The 20531-nt window shown below is 35.2% G+C and overlaps 1 protein-coding gene across 1 annotated transcript in view; it reads right to left on the bottom strand.

Moving 5' to 3' along the window:
- GLCCI1 (glucocorticoid induced 1) overlaps positions 1-20531 on the bottom strand; it is a 102068-nt gene that overhangs the window by 65097 nt on the left and 16440 nt on the right. The window contains exon 2 of the mRNA XM_059172539.1: positions 2610-2761. Coding sequence (XP_059028522.1) covers positions 2610-2761 — 152 coding nt within the window. The remainder of the gene's footprint in view (positions 1-2609; positions 2762-20531) is intronic.

The following is a 20531-nucleotide window of genomic DNA, read 5'->3' as shown; positions in this document are numbered from 1 at the left end:
ACAGGTGAAGAGATCATAGGTCCAAAAGAACATACACACCATGAGCCCACACCTCTGCCTCCGTCTATGCCCTGGGTAATCTAGACCCAGGAATTCCTTGCCTAAAAAGAGTAGCCTTGCCTCCAAGGTCTGAAAGAACCTATACCCTGGGTCTCATTTGCTGAAGAAATATGAATGAAGCATAGATGTGAGGACGGGGTGGTTGAAACGTTATGTGTAAAGCCATCCCTCAGAGAAGAGAATGGTGTGTGGGGTAGGAAGAGATACAGGTTTAGGTGCAGAAGGCAGGATGTGCTCAACGCATGCAGACATATTCTGGCATGTATGTCTGAAGAATCCAACTTTAGTTCAAACCTAAAGTTCAAGGTCCATAGGGTATATTTGTCAAAGTGGGAGAACAAAATATATTTTAAACACACACACAAACACACATTTATTATTTTAACTTAGATGTACATGGTATGTTGGTCTTCATTTAAATTTGCATTACAAATGACCTTAACTGTATCTACTACCAATAGGTATTGACATACTCACTTTCAAATATTATCATATTTAGTCATGTAACATTATCATGAGCTAGGCTTCACTAACCCCGTCATGCAGATAAAGAAACAGACAAGCTTAAGAAACCCTTTTTTCTATCTCTACCTCGCTTTCTTAACTCTCCAATATCTGCGTTTCCTCCTCTGTCATATCATCAATATTACACTCTCCAAAATAATGTGCCCCGAATTCCTAACTTGAGCCCTTCTTCTCCATGGTTTCTCTTTAGCACCTGACAGTGTTACCAATTCTTCCTCAGAACATCTTTCCCTTTCTTCTAAGGCTAGACTATCAGTTCTCTTAGGTTTTGCTCTTTTTCTGGCTCCTCTTTCTGAATAGTGTCTGCATAAAGTACATGATCAATAAAAAGTAGGATTTTTTTCAAATCTAAAAAGAGATTTTATCTTGAAGTACAGTGCCAGTCACTCAACTAAGTGATACATGCACGCACAGCATTCCATTTATCCTAAAAACACCATAAAACTGAAGCTCAGAATTACTGACTAACTTGTGTCAGAAACCTGGCTCCAACACTTTCTGGCTTTATGATCCTGAGTAAGTCACTTATCCTCCCTGAGTCTCAGCTTCCCCGTCTGTGTCATCTTGTAACATTCTTATGAGAATTAAATGAAACTCAGGATATAAAACACACAGCACATGATCCATCGTCAGTAAATGTTAACCCCCTCCCTCCTCTTCCTGGTGCTTCCAGATGAATATATTAGTTTTTTCTTTCCCTCTGTGCATTTCCAAAGACTAAGTCCTTGGTCTCTTGACCTTTCTTTATGTTCCATGTCTACACTTACCACACATGTCAACCCAACCTCTCCAGAAAGGTGATCCTGAATTACCTGCATCCATTTCTAAGTGTCCAGGCCTACATCTAAGTTTTGCTAGTTATTTCTGTTGGAGAATCCCACTGCATACCATATCAACTGATCTTTTCCTCACAAAATGAAGAACAGAAAGCAAAAGACCGGGGGCGCAGGGGAGAAGCACAAAATATTACAAAGACAAAATTGATATGAGGAATGATAAAGAAGCTAATTTCATGGTTTCAACTTGCTGAGAAAATTACAAAAATTGCAAAGATTCTCATAAATCATGTCCAAAATTTTCTCCCTTTTTTCTTCAGACATGAAGCTCTAATCCTTCCATTTCCCTAATCCACAAAGCCCCAAATCTTCTCATTCCTTTTGATTCTCTCACATTGAAGTGCTTTCTTCATCAAACATCTAATTACATACTATCTTCTATTACTGATTTTCAGAAATTAACACCTATGTTCCTAACTATGCTCCAAGTTCTTTAACACCAATAACCATCTCTTATATTTTTAGTTCTTCACAATGCTGATTGACTACTATTATGAAGATATGGTCAAGAACTCAGAAATCATAAATTAAGATGTTTTCAGACTTTTTCCTGACTTGGAAGGAAACACTTCTAAAATCAAAAAGGTTGGGGAACCTTCGACATGTAGAAAAGTGTGACAAGCCATGTGTTAATATTTTACAAATTATGTCCAAGAACAGTGCAAACTTTTCTCCAAAACTAATTTATAATTTTCTCATATAGATACTAGTTATTATATTAATTTCTGTTAAGCAATTCTTAAAACTATGTCTCAAAAACCATGTAATATAGACTTCTGTGCTATTTATTAAATTCTAAATAATTTTTAAACTTTTATTTATTTTTTTTTAAAGATTTTATTTATTTGACAGAGAGAGATCACAAGTAGGCAGAGAGGCAGGCAGAGAGAGAGAGGGAAGCAGGCTCCCTGCTGAGCAGAGAGCCTGATGCGGGGCTCAATCCAGGACCCTGAGATCATGACCTGAGCCGAAGGCAGCGGCTTAACCCACTGAGCCACCCAGGCACCCCAATTTTAAAACTTTTAAAACCCAAATGACAAAAAACAAAGTTTAAAAAAGAAATGGCTTCCTTTTTTGGTTGAATATATTTTAAATTTGAAAAAATTTTATGAAATTACATTTTCTTTAATGTGATCAAAACAGAAGAACTGCAGAGTAATAAAACTGATTTTGATTTGCTTATTTTACCTGAGTAGCTTTATCTTTCATGCATGAAGGGTAATGAACATGAGGATCCCGTGGCCACTGTCCTGTGAGATAAGGTCCTGTTATCGTATCCAAAGAAGAGGTTCGCCTTATTGTACTAGAGGTTCGAACTTGCTGAGATTTTGGCCTGTCCACTATAAAAAGTGAAAAAAAAATTAGATTAGTCACTGACAAATTACGTAAAATTTAAAATTATTTAAACTTCATAGCTTATAGCGAATGTCACCCTGTCAATTTTCCCTAGAATATGTATTTACCCTAAAAGTTCCCTTCTATGACCTGATGAAATTTGTAGACCCTCTCTGAAGGAAAATACGTTTACATGTTAAATCTTGCATATCCTTCCAGGGCTGTCACAGATGCTGTGAAGCTCACCCATTTTAGAGATCTATTCTAAAACCTACCCATCTTTGTCACTGCCATTACTTTAATTAAGACTCTCTCATGTCTCACCTGGACTGCCAGTTCCCTAACTGCTCTCCCTGCATCCATCTCAATTAAATCTTACAGGGCTACCGCCCAACACCACTAAAAAAAACCATTTCCGTGGTTAATCATTGCCTTTAATGTAAAGCCTGCATTTTTTACAATTTGGCTCCCACAGACCTCTGTGTTTAATATCTTGCTACTCCTCTATAAATCCACACTAACTACAAAGTGCCAAATGAACTAACTGCAGTTTCCCAAATGTAAAACACTCCCTTCCCTGCCTCTACACATTCTATTATTTACTGAGCCTAGAACGCTCTCCTTTTTTTGTTCACTTGACAAAGTCTTATCTCCCAGACCAGTTTCAGTGTCACACCGCCTCTGTGAAACTTTCCCAGTGTTTTCTTTCTCCATCTCTACCTCTGCTTGCATGCAACCGTAAGTCTGTCTTTCTCCCCAACAAGTTTAGCCTCTGCATACGGAAAAGGAGTCAATGCTCAACACTTATTTGATCAATTTATTCACAGCTACACAAAAATAACATGTATAAAGAACTCTATATTTGATTTCAATTTCATCATTTACATATGAAGAATCTGACGCCCAGAGGGATAAAACTGAATTGTCTAGTGAAAGAGAACTGCTAACAGAAGACAGAGGTAAAAAAGAAGCAAGATCTCTAGACATTCTATACCTTTCAATCCATCTACCACAACCACCTACTTTTCTCCTTTTGGGTAACTCTAAGTACTTCTGTTGAAAATTAAAATGATCATAACGAACTCTACAGTTTCTTTACAAAGAAATTATAGAGGTTTTCATATCTACATCCCCAGTAATTTACCACCGATGTGCTTTCTATAATGAAACCCCTTGACTTACAAGCTCCAAGGCTCAAAGTCTTATTCAGGATTATATCTCACATTGAACTAAAATGCCTTGCACATTATAGTCAAGAGACATTTGTTACTGAACACTGTTCTTTAACTATCTTCCTGAAACCAGAATACATTAAGCAGGTTTTTTTTTTTTTTTTAATCAGACAACAAAACACAGCACCCTAATTTCATTTCACCGTGGGCAGAGAATCTAGGATGACCTATTTCTACCTACTCTTTGCAATTACCTGAATTTTCTTTCAATTTTTATAAACACTTCATGAGTCATGAAGAAGATATATTTTCTGTTTTCAGAATATAGAGCTCTTTATTTGTCTTGTACATCAACTGAAATAAAAATATAGAATATAGGAATAAAATAAGTGGATCTGTCACAGATTTAGAAGAGAACTCTCAAATTTCTAAACTACCATTGAGAACTAATAATTCTCTTTCTTTCCTGCAATTTATTTATTTATTGGAGAGAGAGCGAGAGCGCACACGAGAATGGGGGCAGGAGTAGACGGAGAGAGACAAGCAGATGCCGTGCTGAGCAAGGAGCCTGACAGAGGGCTTGATCCCAGGTCCCTGAGATCATGACCTGAGGCAAAATCAAGAGCCAGATGCTCAAACAACTAAGCCATACACATGCCCTTCTTTCTTGCAATTTTTTATCATTTATATTTGAGTTCTGTGTAATTTAACACATACTGATCCATGATGTCATCATCATGGTTTGCACACTTCACCATTATAATCTGTTCCATTTATCACTCTTTAAAAAAACTCTTTTAAATGAAACATTATGACCCCCTTTTGCTCTCTATTATAATTTGCCTGGGTCCCTATTCTTTAATTTTCCAATTCCTTCAATCATTCTGTTTATTTTATTTTATTTTTTTTAAAGATTTTATTTTATTTATTTGACAGAGAGAAATCACAAGTAGATGGAGAGGCAGGCAGAGAGAGAGAGAGAGGGAAGCAGGCTCCCTGCCAAGCAGAGAGCCCGATGCGGGACTCGATCCCAGGACCCTGAGATCATGACCTGAGCCGAAGGCAGCGGCTTAACCCACTGAGCCACCCAGGCGCCCCCAATCATTCTGTTTATGTGTCTCTTGTATACAGTATATAAACTAGGCTTTTTGAAAAAAAAGAAAAAAACTTTGTAGTATGCCTTCTTGTAGAAAGTAAATTTATCCCACTTATGATATTGCTATAAAAAGTTTAACTTGTCATGTAACATTTTTCTTCCTATTTGCGATACTTCCTTGCTGTGTGTCCTGTATTTCACTGTTTTTTTTTCTTCTCTCTTCTTGTAAAAACTAATATCAATGTAAACTGTTTTTAATAGTAGAAATTATTTCTGTTAATTCATTCAAGAATTTTTTTCCTGGCTATAAAAGCAATACCCACAAATATTAGGAACTCTGGAAAACATGTCTCTCATAATCTAATTTATAATAATTTGTTTAAAAGTTTTAGAAGTTATTTTATATTTCCTCCACCTGCAGGGCACAAAAGACAAAAACATATTATCCCCTAAAAAAAAGCCAACATTTATAGCAGTACACTACTAAATAAAAAAAAAGTCCTACATAAAGGTCAGCTATAACCAGGAAAAGAAGAACCATTACATGTGAAAAACCTGTGCCTAAACTTAAATTGCTCCAAACTATTAAAATGTTGTATGTACTCAACTTACAGCTATTAAAACTCCTCCTAAATTGGAAAACAAACTATAGGGGCCATTTTTATGTTTTATAACGAAGAACCTATATAAATAGGCCCCTTGATCTATATATTTTAATTTGTATTTAGTAACTCCTACTATTTATCACTGGACCTTTGCCCATCACTCTCAAATGATCACATATTCTCCTCTTAATATCCTGTGATCAGCTACTTTGTCAGAACTGTGGTCTTCAAACCATTTTGACTTAAGAACTCCTATTGGTAAATAGGCTATTTATTTATAAATGTGGTATGTACTATATTACTAATATGCTAAATATTATAAAATTGACAAAACAAACATATGATATGGCATACAAAATTAAAATATGCATGTATAAAAAACAGAAATTATGATGTTTTCTCCCTGTATCTCAACAGATGGCCCCACTCACTTTAATGGACCTGAAACTGAGTGCTAGACTCAATGCATAGATTGGCCACTTAGCTGTCTAGTTTCATGATATTACCCTACCGCTTAATCGTGTTAAGAATGTATAAATAAGCACCAGGTATTACCAACACCAAAACAAACAAATAAAAAGATCTCCTTTGAAAGGAAAAAGTTAGGACAGCACAATATCCATATCTTGTTAGAAAATTCACTCTACCCGTCATCATTTTTTTCAAGAAACTGAAGTATATGAAGCAAGTATTCTTGAAAGTTCCTATTTCAAAGATATTCTTTAAAATAAAGATTCTCACCACTGCTCACAACCAGGAAAATGTCAAAGACAGGGTATTATTAATTTCCAAACTATCTGAAGTGTAAAAATTCAGAACAGGTTGGAAAATTGGCGAGGATGGTTTCTTCTAAGATATGATTAGTCATAATAACCCCATCTATCAAATATCACTAAAGCCTTAGATTTAACAAAAGGTTTATCATAAACAGTACAGTTCTATTTCAACAAGATGACCTGTTACTATTATCCAAACTTCCATGGCAGTGAGTTAGTCTTTAACTGCCTTATATCTAAGCCCTGACTCTCACAAATTTTTATTTATTCATTTCATAGTATCTCCTACCAATTCAGGTTTTACAATGTACTGCACTAAGGAAAATCAACACTGGTTTTGTATTACTTATATATTCAACACAATAAATTGTTTATTTCAGCATTACAGTTGTTATTAGAATATGTATTTATTTCTGAATTGGGTAATCACAATATTTTTCTACTAATTATTACAAAATTACCTCAATTCAGGTTAGATCAAACCAGAGGACACCTTATGAGCTAGAAGCAAGCATTACTAGAAACAATTTTTGAATTAATTTATAAGAGCTTGAATAACCTAATAAAATTACTAAAATAAAGATTCAATTATACTTACATAAAGTATGAAAGAAAATCAAATAAATACTTATTACTTAAAGTAAAGAGGCATCAGGAAAACAGTACCTTCATGAGTGGTGAAAACAGGTAATCATTATTTCTAAAGAAAACTTGCTAAACATCTACCATATGGAAAGGACTGTTACATATACCAAGGGAAATTACAAAATAAGTTTCAGACTCTCTTCAAGGAGTTTATATACTGGTTGGGGAGATCTGATACATATAACTGAATTACAATATAAAGCAATGTATGTATGGCAAACATACAACAATGAAGGATAAGAAGGCAAACAAGGCAAAAAATAAATTATTCAGCAGATAGCAAGAATGATGCTCTCCAACTACACCAAAGGAGTAGTAAGAGTCTTTGCCATGCTACTTACCAATCCTGTTGCTAATACCCTTTCTTAATATTTGAGGATAAAATACAGAATAACTTCAGCAAAAAAAAAAAAAAAAATTTTTTTAAATAAAATAAAATCACATCCATTTCCAGTACTATCATCCTTTTAACAGAACCAAAAAGGACTGTTGATAGCCACAATATGTAAAAAGTCTTCCTCATTACATTCATCTAAGGGTTGTGCTTTCCTGTCCCTCTTCGCCTCCCTGAATAGGAAGCCACATGGCAGCAGCAGTTGGTAGGCCTGGGCCTCCTCAAGGTACCTACGAAGGACTGTACAAAATAATTCTTGCTCTCTAACAACCAAATGGAAATTCAGCTTTAATGTAATAATTAAAAATTAAAACAAACAAACAAAAAAACAGGATTAAAGGCAAGAAACTCTAAATTAGGGAACCCTGAATTTGAATAGCAAATTAAGCATTGTTCAAAATGGGCAAAACCTGCCGAAGCAGTGTAACATGATATTAAATTAATTTATCTTTTCCCAACAATTTTTACTTCAGTGGTAATGCCTGAAGATTTTCTGGTTAGTGAGTTTAGAACTCTCCTGCCTTAAGAAACTAACCTGCAGTGGAAAACAAACTAAAACTTCCACAAGTTAAAAAAAAATTATTGAATATTGGAAACTTAAAGAACTTTAACTATGAAACAAGCCACCACATCTTCCAAACTAACGTAAGTGGCAAAGATGATACAATATTTTTGAGTGCCATAATGTAGCCACACAGAATGTAAACCATAATGTAGCCAGCCACACAGAATGTAAACTACCATGCAGAATTTTAAAAAGTGCTCATATTCTTTCTTGGGCTATTAACACACCTCAACTTTTTCATACTACGTTCAATCTACATAAGCATTATCAATCCTTTGTGTTTAATTCTCAATGAATGATTATTAGCCAAAGCTTTCCATTTATACTTATTACATAAAGCACATCTAAACTTAGAGAAAGCATTTAAATAACTGTTCAAAACTTTTTGAAAAAAGCTATTACTTCTTCAACCATTGTGTAACAACTATAATTCCCTGAATCTTAGCCATTACAAAACCATGAATTAACTGCTTCTTTCTTTATTCAAAATCCATCATTGATTACAATTGTAAAGAATCTTAAACCATGCAATGGAGCAAAAAGCTTAAGACAACTAAGTACTAATCCGAATCTTCCAGCTGTTTGTATCTCAGAACTCATAAAACTAGATTTTAAAATGTCACATTAACAGTGCTAGCCAACAGTATCAAAACATACATCTATGATATTCTGTCTTAAATTTAAACTTCTGAAGTATGTAAAATCTTTTTATCATTTAAGTTATCATAGTAAAAATAATCATGTTTATCACTTAACTTTGTTAACATTCAAAACAAAAACAGTCATTAAGTCCCATTTCTATGCATGGGTGTATGCATATGACTTAAATTGCCTAGTACTGATTAGAACAATGTTAAAAATGCTTTAAAAAATTGGCAATGCTTTTTAGCCACTACAACATTAACACCTGGGCCTGTCTGAAAAGCAAAAGAAGCAGCTTTTTAGTATTTCATCTAGAAATGAGATATTGGGAGATCCTAGAATAGAAAGACACAAGACCCTCAGACAATTCAATGGTGGACTAAGCAAAGGAACTCAAGGATGGGATCCTATATGACTTGTTCAAAATACAAGTTACCAGGCCACACTCCCAGAGATTCTAATCAAGAGGTTATAGGATGGAAACAGATTATTAACATATATTTTTTTTAAACCAAACCTGACTGATTGAGATGCATCATAAGGGCTGGGAAACACAGAAGTCCTAAAGCAATCCTTCTCAAAGTGAAAGACTTTTGTTAAATATGCTCATTTCTGTGCCTGATTTCTTATCAACCATGTGACACTCTCTGGGATCAAGAGATCTGAATTTTTAGTAAGCATCTCAGGTGACTCTTAATGCTACTGAAAGCTTAAGAACCTATGTCTGAAGGATTGATACTAGATCGTTTGGAATTTTAGGTGCTAGAAAATAAAATCCTTTGGAGCACCTGAGTGGCTCAGTGGGTTAAATCCTCTGCCTTCGGCTCAGGTCATGATCCCGGGGTCCTGGGATTGAGCCCCGCATCAGGCTCTCTGCATAGCAGAAAGTCTGCTTCCCCTCTCTCTCTGCCTGCCTCTCTGCCTACTTGTGATATCTTGTCTGTCAAATAAATAGAATTTAAAAAAGAAAAGAAAAGAAAATCCTTTTATGACAGTAACTTACTCTCCTTTAAAACTCATTTAACTTACTCTCATTTAAAACATTAAAAACATTTTAAAAGTTTGACTACCCATACCTAAGGAAATATTCTGCTGCAAATATATCACCCAATTCTTTGAAATCTGCTTCTAGCAGCTAAACTTCTAGAATCTAATACTTTTTATTTTTATTTATTTATTTTTTTTTATAGAGAGACAGAGGGGTTGTGAGTGGTGGGTTGAGGGAGAGGCGGAGGGGTGAGAGAATCTCCAGCAGGCCCCACCCCCAGCCCAGGGTTCCATCTCATGACTCTGAGATCATGACCTGAGCTGAAATCAAGAGTCTGACACTTAACCAACTAAGCCACCCAGGCGCCCCTAGAATCTAATAAATTTAAACACTCATCATCTCCTTCAAAATGTCATTTTCTAAATTTAGTGCCAGCCATGACATAGAAACCTTCAAATTTTAAGAGCACTCTAGGCAGAATGCTTAGGGACACCAGACCGATGCGATGCGATAACAAAGTTCAATAAAGCTTCTTTTGGTTAGAGACCTTCCCACCCAAACAGGGTATTTTGCATGCAAATAAAAGTTAAGTACAATAAAATGTACTTCCTGAAAAATATGAGGAAGTCTGAAAAAATATATTAAGTAGGTTCCCTTATAAAATGAAAGTGCCAGAAAAAAATTAAATTGAATATATAAGCAAAGTAAAGTTAAATGTTAATAATTAATTTGATTAAAGCATTTAAGCACAAGTTAATTAAACAACCTTTACCAGAAAACCAATGAGCTTTTCATGATGTCAAACTTAACTCATTCATATAATTTCAATCTTCACCACTGAAATCAAAATAACAAATTGATTGAGCCAAGACTGAAGACATTAAAATGCCTTTTTCAACTTGAAAGGATACAGTTCCTGATCTAGTGGAGATCACAAACAACCATAAATAAATACAGGCTGGAAATATTCCTCCTATTGGCTCACAGAGGTTAACCATAAATTTGCTAAAGATCTGTTATCAGAGGTTTGCATCAGTATTTCTGTAATAAGACCTCTTCCTTGAGAGTTATAGTTTTAAGTTATTATCACTGTCAGAGTTTCTCCTTGACCAAACTTTAGTCAGTCTCCTTTGAACTCTTCTCAACTAGGCCCTAACTTTTGGGCTTCCATGTTTATCTCTGCACTATCCAATTTTAGAAAGAATTCCCCATCCTCAATTTTTGATCACCCTTGATATCTGATCAGGTTCCTCAACCTCTACCCATCCCCATATGATAGCTAATCACCCTGGTCTACCTTTAATGATAATCCTGTGAGATCTGTTTAGCCAGAATCCCTCCTTACTCCAATATTTCCTTCCTCTATAGTAATTTTTCATCCACTAATACTCACCATGCTCCCTGCCTAGAAATCACCACCAATCCTTGTTGTATTCAGAGTTTGAGCCCAATCTCTCTCCCCGACTCCAAAACTCCATTGCAGTGGTCCCTACACCAATCATGATAGTCTCCCTGAATGAAGTTTGCTTTACCTTTCTTTAACAAGTCTCATAAATAATTTTTTCTTTAACATCAGTAATTTTCTCCTTACCTGACAGTTACAGAGAATGATTTTTAAAATAAAATAGCTAAAAAAAATTTTTTCACTGTGTAAGAAATAATTTAAAACTGTAGAAAGAAAGATTAGTATACTTCTCTAGCCAATCTAACACTAATATTGCTTATCTAATAAAATTATTACTAGATTCAGTTTTCCAAAATCAGTATAGTCCAAGCACTTTACTAATGGCCTTTATGGGTCTCTCTTCCTTGACATATAAGAATATGAAAATACACTGGCCACCTGAAATAAAATCATCAAAATTAAATGAACTTCAGATAAGAGAAAGGAAGGACACGAGAGCTGAACATGTTATCTGAAATCAGACTAAACGGCAAAAATTGAAACCCTCTTAGAGTGGGTAGATTCTGAAACACAAATCAACCAGACCTGGAATTCTGCCATAGAGGCAATCTAGAGAACATGCAGAAATGAGCATATGGCTGCCCTCCAGAAATCTGGAAAGGAACCAATCAAGAAGTTGACAAGAGAAACAAACATGCTTCTGACCAAATGAAGCCTGACACAGCCTGTAACCTGAGGTCTGTCAAGAAAAACAATTTTTTAAAAAATGTAGTCATGCAGCCATTTAGGAAGAACTCTCTGAGATATAGCTCACTCAATCAAACTTGTGTCAAATGTCACATAAGTTGAAATAAGACATTCGGAGAAAAGCCTTTAGCTTGTTTTCAAAGGAAACCCAAGAGAGTATCTTTTGGAATCAAGGGTTATTAAAAAAACTTCCCTAAGATCACCACAAAGCCTGGTGACAAGCAGTGGAAGAATATGTAACAAAGGGAGACAGAGCTCTGACCTTTGGAAAACATCTCCAAAGAAGTTACATGTATAGCAGATAAGATGTTAATGATGTTTTATTTCATTTTTTTCTGGTGGCAAAATAATAGTCCTTTAAAGAACCTTGGTGAAGTCATAGTGAAGACTGGTGAAGCACTCACTCTCTATGTCCAGGAACTTTTTATTTCATAATATGAATCTCTTATTTTTATTTTAGCATTATGGCAGGTTTTTAATATATGTAGCATTTTCTGTCCATTACTATGTAGAGCAGTAAGTCAGTATTCAAGGCAGTTCTTCATATAAAAGTTAGTGTCAAAACATTCCAAAAGGAGAAAAGCTGATAGCAGAAAAGATTTTAACGCTCATGTGACAACAGAACAATGAAACTAGCCAAACAAAAAATTCAGGGACAGCATCTGCAACACAATACTGTCACAAAATAGCCCCACAAAAACTCCAAATATAAGTTAGTAGGGACAAAGATTCAGAAATTAACCATCATGTTTTCAGGATCTGTGTGAGAGGCAGCAGAAGGAAAATATGTGGGCTTCTGAAGATCCTGAGAACAAAAGGACACCAATCATTAGAAGGTAAATGCAATCTGAGAACAGCAGTGAAAATTGGGAGGGGGTTCTACAGGAGTGCAGGACACCAACTGAAGAAAGTCTGAAGTACCAGAACTAATGATGAGTCTCAAATGTAACAAAAGCTGCTTCCAATACAGAGTCCAACACTAAAGAGAAATTACTGTGAGTCCAATCTAAACTGAACATTACAGGGACAATACAAGCAAAGCAAAGAGAAAGTCGAGATAAAGTTGGGGAAGGTAGGTAAGGAGGGTGATAACAGAAGTGAGAGATTTTAAGTCATTTTATAAACAAACAAACAAAGATAATTGAGAAAAATAGAGTTCTGAGGCTAGAAAAGATACAGGAAAAATCATTTCACTTAAATTGGGGGGGGGCGGGGAAGGAAACTAATCCCACATAATCATACCACAAGGGAAAAACAGCACAAGGAATCAATGATGGTCTATATATAATGAAAGCATGCAAGAGAGACATGCCCATATAGGCTGAAAATTATATTAATTGTTCAAAACTAGCCAAAAATCTTTTTTTTTAATGATAGAAACAACAAAAAATCTCATAATTAGAAAAATCAGAAGTGATGTGTTCTAGGGCAAGGAAGGTATAAAAAGAGAGGTGAGCAAAGTCAGGAAAGACTTAGAAACGTAAGAAAAATTTATTTCAGGAATGAAGACTAAATCACAAAAAGCACAATGGGCAACACCTTAACAGAAATAGAAATAGAACATGGAACACAAGACAAATTTTATATTTTAAAAAAATGAGGTCAAAAGATTTCAAGAGAAAATGATTAATATGTAATTTAAACAAGATGGTCCAACATGTTTAATAGAGGAGTCCTTGAAGGAAACCAAAGCAACGAAAAAAATATAGAGGCGTCTGGGTGGCTCAGTCAGTTGAGTGTCTGACTTGATTTTGGCTCAGGTAATGATCTCAGGGGTGAGTGAGATTGAGCCCAATGTCAGGCTCTGCGCTCAGCATGAAGTGTGACCGAGATTCTCTCTCTTCCTCTCCCTTTTATCCAGCGCTCACTCCCTCTCTCAAAAACAAAACAAAAAACCCTAAAATAAAATTATGTGTGTGTATGTATGTATGTATGAACGTATATGTTTATTTATTTATCTGGACAAAATTATCCGGAATGGCCTACACTGAACACATTTTAATAAAGCTAAAGTGACCTTCAAGTATTAAAGGCACAGATTAAAAACTATAGCCGTGTTCTTGCTACAAAAATATGGAGAACACGAGGAATATTGTTCCCATGAGTTTTTCTTGAAGTTCCATATAACCAACAGCTTGGGAGGAATTAACACAAAAACTGCTAGAAGGTATGAGCCATTCAGGTAGTAACTTTCAAAGGATAAGGGATAGCAGACTGTGTAATAATGCTAAGGCAAGTCTTTCACTACATGAAAGAATGACCAGAGGAGGATCTGAAATTCACATAGTTATCCTCTTAGCATATTTGAATCTAAGACTATAAATTTACAGAATAGCTACAAACCAAATGTGAGTTATTAAATTCCTTCTAGAACCAGACACATGTATATTTAAAATTTCAATATTCTTCTAGTATTTTGATTGTGTTGTCTCTGAGAAAAATTGATGCTAGCCTTAGAGAGGTACACTTTCTTCCTAGGTAGCCTGGTAAAGAAATGAGCTCTTGACGAACCTAGAGGGGAAACTACCTGAAACAGAGCATCCCCCGGTCACTCCACTAATGGGATTTTTGCCCATTCCTACCCTCTAGAGAGGGCAATCAGAGAGTCAAGTTTCCAAAGAAGGCTGCAGCAAGAACCAATAAGGGATCAATAGTCAGGAGTTCCTTTTATGGGAAAAAGCAGAGTTTACCTTGAGAAATGGAATGGTAAGGCAATGGACTGAGGGGTTTAGAAAGTCACATGGACAAGACAGGATGGAAACAAGCCTTGAAGAAGACCTTCTCCTTGCAAGGAGCTAATAAATCTGGAAGGGCCAAAAAAATAAAAAAGAAAACAAACAAAACAAAAAACAACCAGGTTCTTTTCACACTACACAGCCATCTACTGGGTATGTCAATAAAGAACAGAGTCTTACAATAATTTTCAAGGCCAAGAAAGAATTGATTACAACTACTAACATTATGGGATCGAGGTCTTATCACTACTACAAAAATGAAAAACTCAACCATGTAAAATGAAATCTTTAGAAATCTGTATGACAATGGTAGTTCCTCTGATTCTGAAAAAGCTTCTGAAAAAAAATTATCAGCATTCTGACCTCTTATTAGAATTAAGAATGAATACGACACAAAAAGCACTACAGTCTCCTAGACCTTTAAATGTTTCTTCTCATGATATCTACACTGAAAATTTGTAAGATTTCTAAATCCAAATATATTTTAACATACAACTTACAAAGGTAAGATTTAAGCACTTAAGTCTAAGCTATAAACAATTTGCTTAGGTAATAATAATTACAGGTTAGCTTATAATGGCATAATAATTGGTTAACTTCATGGTTAACTATACAAGTTAAGAGTAAAGGCCCAGAAAGAGAGTTAACTGCTTAATCTCAGTGAGATATGACTGCCAGGAAAGCAAATTTATTGATGGCAGACAAATGATAAATGGAAATCTGTACTGGGATATGTGTGGATATCACTGATCTGCTTAATGGAAAAGAATCTAATAAATTAAACTCTGTCTATGAGCTGTATTTTCCCCACATTGTGTCCCCCAGTCCAGCAATGGTGAACATGTCATTGACTGGCAAATACACAACTAACTACACTTCTCTATAAACCCAGAACCAATAGGCTGAACAGAATGAAGGCCTCAGAAATATGGAAACACAGATGTTTACTCTAGAATTTACTTTCCTAAATATTGACACCAAAGAATCAAATATGTAGCTGTGAAGCAGTAGTTTATCCAAAATTGGATGCTTCACTGAAGTTGGAAATGGCCAAAAGCTGCAGGAAACATCCTGAAGGAAAATGTCTGAGACAAAATGACACCTTTGTAGAGGCTATGGAGTAAAACAGAATGTGGTAAAAACCAGTTATGTGTTTCCATACACAGAACACCTTCCACCTCAACAATTCTACAAATATTGTGCATAAAATGTTGCCAGGAAATGCTGCCAAGGACTGAGAGCAACTTAAGAAAAAATAAAACTACTAGTGGCATGACTAAGTTCAGGAGAAAAGTATTATAAAATATTTTAGAATAGCATCATATTTTATTCCTCTAAAATAGCCAAAGAACTGGCCATAATCTTAGTCAAAAATAGTCTACTGATATTGATTGAACTGTACTTCAGTCAAAGTGGCACTGCCTAGGAACTACCACTGGAATAAAGTCACAAAGTTTCAGAGTTTATTATATTAGATCTGAATTATTTTTGTCCTGAAATGATAAAATAACAATTCAACCCAAGTCCCCAAGAACTGAGTGAACAAATACCAGGCTGTCGTTTTGGATACAGGTTGAATCATTAATAATACCTGAATAGAACAGCTGGGCCATTTGGAATCAAAACCCTAAATATCTCCAGATATACTGGGAAGACTCATCTCAGTGTGGGAGAAAAACCAACCCATCCAAAGCCAATTATACAAAAAAGGTGGGCCGACTGAATTTATATTTCCCCTTTCTTCACATTCTTTCCCTCTTCTGGTTAGAATTTTTAAAATCCTCAGGGACCTACGTGGCTCAGTCAATCAAGTGTCTGACTCTTGATTACAGCTCAGGTCATGATCTCATCGTCATGAGACTGAGTCCTGTGCTATCTCAACATGGGATGTGGAGCCTGCTTAAGCTTCTCTCTTTCTACCTCTGCCTCTCCCCTCCCTTGGTCCTGCACTCTCTCTCAAAGAAAAAAAAAAAAAAGAAGAAGAAGAATCTTTAGAATCTTTTCTATGTAGTGTTGAGATACAAGTACTGAACAATATGTATGTCTAAACATTATGAATAATGCAGTTAACTTATTTTTGATGGAGATGTCAAGTCACCCTTTCTTACCTTTCTTTCCACCTATATTTTAGTTATTGTACTTTCACTTAATGAAAGAAAGAAAACCCCAATACCATTTGCTAAACTGTTTAGTTTGTACTAAGCTCATATTTAAATGGTTAATATAAGACTCTTATCCCACCAAAATTAAGGTTTTTGTCTCTCTCTCTCTCTCTCTTTTTTTTTTTTTTTTTGGTTTCTAACATCTAGCACAATTACTCAAACATTTGTTGAACTTGTGGGAATCATTTATCCATGTTTCCTTGGCCTTTATGAAATAAATATTAAAAAACTCGAAATCACCTGGCATATATTCTGGACCTCCTTACTGAAGACTTATTAGAAGAGCCTCAAATAGAGTAGCTCCATATCTCTTCTTAATATTCTGAATGTGAGGCTCATCTAAAATCATTGTGAATAAAGTACAAGACAGTGACTAATTCGAATTCAGGTCCTATTGTCATCCTATTTTCCACATCTATATAAAAGACTAAAATTTCTATGCTCAGATATTTCAAAAACAGGTAATTAAAATAGGTTCATTCAATAAAAAAACTTTTGATATGGTGTATATTCAAGAACTATGTTTATATGAAGTAAGACCACTTAATAAATACACTAAACTTCTTGTCCTATCAAGCACTCTGGGAGACCACGGACTTCTTTTTAGAAGGCTACCGAGGCTGAAAACATTTCTGAACTTCTTTGAAGATGGTCTTTTAAAACTGTAATCTCACAAAACAAACTGAGGGTTGCCGGGGGGAGGGGGTTGGGGAGAAGGGGGTGGGATTATGGACATTGGGGAGGGTATGTGATTTGGTGAGTGCTGTGAAGTGTGTAAACCTGGTGATTCACAGACCTGGGGATAAAAATATATGTATATAAAAAATATATGTTTATAAAAAATAAAAAATTTAAAAAAAAAAAACTGTAATCAAAGAGCAGCTACAGAATCTTTAGTTACTGAGAAAACATAGCAAATCATATAAAAATATATTCCACCAAGGTCACACAATCAAACTTGACACAGTATCTTTTGCATATTAACAGAAGTACTGATAAGAATGAACTCCACTTGCCAAAGTGTTGCATCAGATGAGAAAAGAATAGATCTTCCAAGATAAATTTTCAAAGTAGTTCTAGTAGTAACAGCTGATGGACCACATTTCTTTAAACTCTGAGATGCAGTAAAATTGGTAGTACTAGCACCTACAGTTATCCTTGAGCCGGGTAGTTTGGGCCAGATTTTATAATTTCACTAATTATTATCATAAATTGTAACCATAAATAGGGTAATCTAACTTAATCTAATTTAAAGTAATCTATTTTACCCTACCCTGACAAGGAACATGTATTCAAAGCATGGTGTGATAGAAGGATAACACCATTATCAAGAAAAAGTGAGTTCAGTTCGCAAAGAACATGAGGTACACAACAGAGGGTGCCGAAATAAGTCTTTTATGCCAAGCTAAAAATTTTAAACTTTAGATTTTTCCTTTTTAAGAAAGACTGTGCTTATAGCAGTAAGATGACTCAATTAGAGATGGGAGGTTTTAGCAGGGGAAAACACAACAGTACAACAATAATTAAGACATGGAAAGAAGCCACCAGATTCAGGACATAATTCAGAGGAGATGGGACAAGATACCATGATGAGCAGGATGGGAGAAATGAGGGAGGAGTAAAAAGTCAATGATTATGCTGACAGGAAGTAAGAGCTTAATCCAATGGTTGCCCAGGGTCTGAGAGTCTTGATCAAGGTTGTGTTCCATAGTGCCAATAAGCAAATAAAATAAACCATTCAGCTCCATTTCTGTACCAAATCTCTGAGTTAAAACTTAACTCATTTGATATTCTTTACCTTGGTAACTGTATACCTAATCCTATCTTATTACATATAAATAGAGCACATAATCCAAATTTGGAATTATATAGAGTAAAATTATTAATAAGGTATTTTCTCTCAGTAGCATAGAAAAATATGCCACTTTTAAAAAAAAGCATGCTAACTAAGAGAGTATGATATATTCTACCCTGTGAAAACATAGGTTGAATACACTTTCTTTTTTTTTTTTTTTAAGATTTTATTTATTTATTTGACGGACAGATCACAAGTCACAAGTAGGCAGAGAAGCAGGCAGAGAGAGAGGGGGAAGCAGGCTCCTGCCGAGCAGAGAGCCCAATGCAGGGCTCAATCCCAGGATTCTGGGAACATGACCTGAGCCAAAGGCAGAGGCTTTAACCCACCGAGCCACCTAGATGCCCCACACTTTATTTTCCTTTAAAGGTTTTATTTATTTATTTGACAGAGAGAGAGAGAGAGAGAGAGCGCACACAAACGGGGAGTGGAAGAGGGAGAAGAAGGCTCCCCAGTGAGCAGGGAGCATGATTTCTGGCTGGATCCTAGCTGGGATCATGACCTGAGCCAAAGAAAAATGCTTAGCCAACTGAGCTACCCAGGCACTCTGTGAATACACTTTAAATTAAAACCTTTTATACAGATGGTAACAAGACTAACAAGAAGATAAAGAGCATGAACAAAACATCCAAAAGACCATTATAAGGATTTTTAAAATATCTGGATATGACAACTTGCAGAATGTAAGGATAATGTCTGTTTTAATTTGCTATACACAGGTCCCACTTAGAATACCCTCTTCTGTCCAACGAAATGCAATTATACCTTTCAATGCTTGTTTAAATTTTAAGTTTAAATACCAACATAATCTTCTGCTCAAAAATCCTAAAGACAACTTCAGCAGAGAAAATTATCATACATTTATTAATAAAACTAAACTGCATATAACTGGGCTGGCATTCTAAACTATTAGATGATTTAGAAAAGGGAATTTCTATTTGGACTCATTTCTCCAAACCAAAAAATGTATTTTTTTTTACCAAATAACCCTGAAGTAAACAGTTTAGCCAAAGAAGTCAGCGTTCAAGACATGCTCCAGGAAGGAAATGTAACTGTAACATGATAAACAGCAAGTTTCCCCATATACAAGGAAGATGTTTAAAATTATAGGTTATAGGTCCACTGCTTGCATTTTTCATGAGATAAACCAAATTTCTTAATCACTACCGTGAGTCTATTGGAAGTACTAAAAGTATTCTGAAAAGATGACCATGAATCTCTACTCTGTATGGAGAAAGTATCAGGGGCCAATGATTACCAGTAATTGCTGATATAGGAATGTGAACTTTAGGGACTTCTTTAACACACACACACGCCCATATCCATACAGTATAGACCTTCAAAATGAACATATTAGTTGGCTAATTAATTTCCTGGTCCTTAAGTGTACAAAGAAACTAAGTTAAAATTAGCCTACAGTAATATGCAGTTATATATGAAATCATAATTCATAGTATTAATAATATTTTTAGTATAATTATGCTTAGTTATGCTTTGTCTTCCTGACATTAGCAATGGTAGAAGATTATGTGAAAGTCCTTCATGAAGGAAGAAATACTTCCTTCATGAAGCTGATTAGAAACAGTATGCTAGGAAATTATAACTGAATAACTTCTTTTTATTAGGACAAATTATTTCAGAAAAAGCCTTAGAATATTTACCTAATTTAAAAGCAGATCTTTCCACAGAGAAATGTGAGACATATAATCATCAGTGCATAGGAGTTCTTTCCCTTATAGGGGTTAGCTGAATACCAAATTTCTTAGACTTTTTAAAATTCAGACTAGAAAGGGGATGGAAAATATCTATTCATGCTCATTTGTAACAACTTCTTAGGATATTAGTTAATTCTGCTAAATGTCTGTAGAACATTTTATGCAGCAATGAGAAATTACACTATTCAGTAATATGTTTTTACAACCTCAGATGAACCTCAACCTTGTGTAACAGACTTCCTAAAAAGTTTGTGTCAATAACACTTTGGTAAA

The sequence above is a fragment of the Mustela lutreola genome, chromosome 4 (assembly GCF_030435805.1).
Source record: "Mustela lutreola isolate mMusLut2 chromosome 4, mMusLut2.pri, whole genome shotgun sequence".
Classification (NCBI taxonomy): Eukaryota; Metazoa; Chordata; class Mammalia; order Carnivora; family Mustelidae; genus Mustela; species Mustela lutreola.
This window is presented reverse-complemented; position numbering and strand designations above follow the sequence as displayed.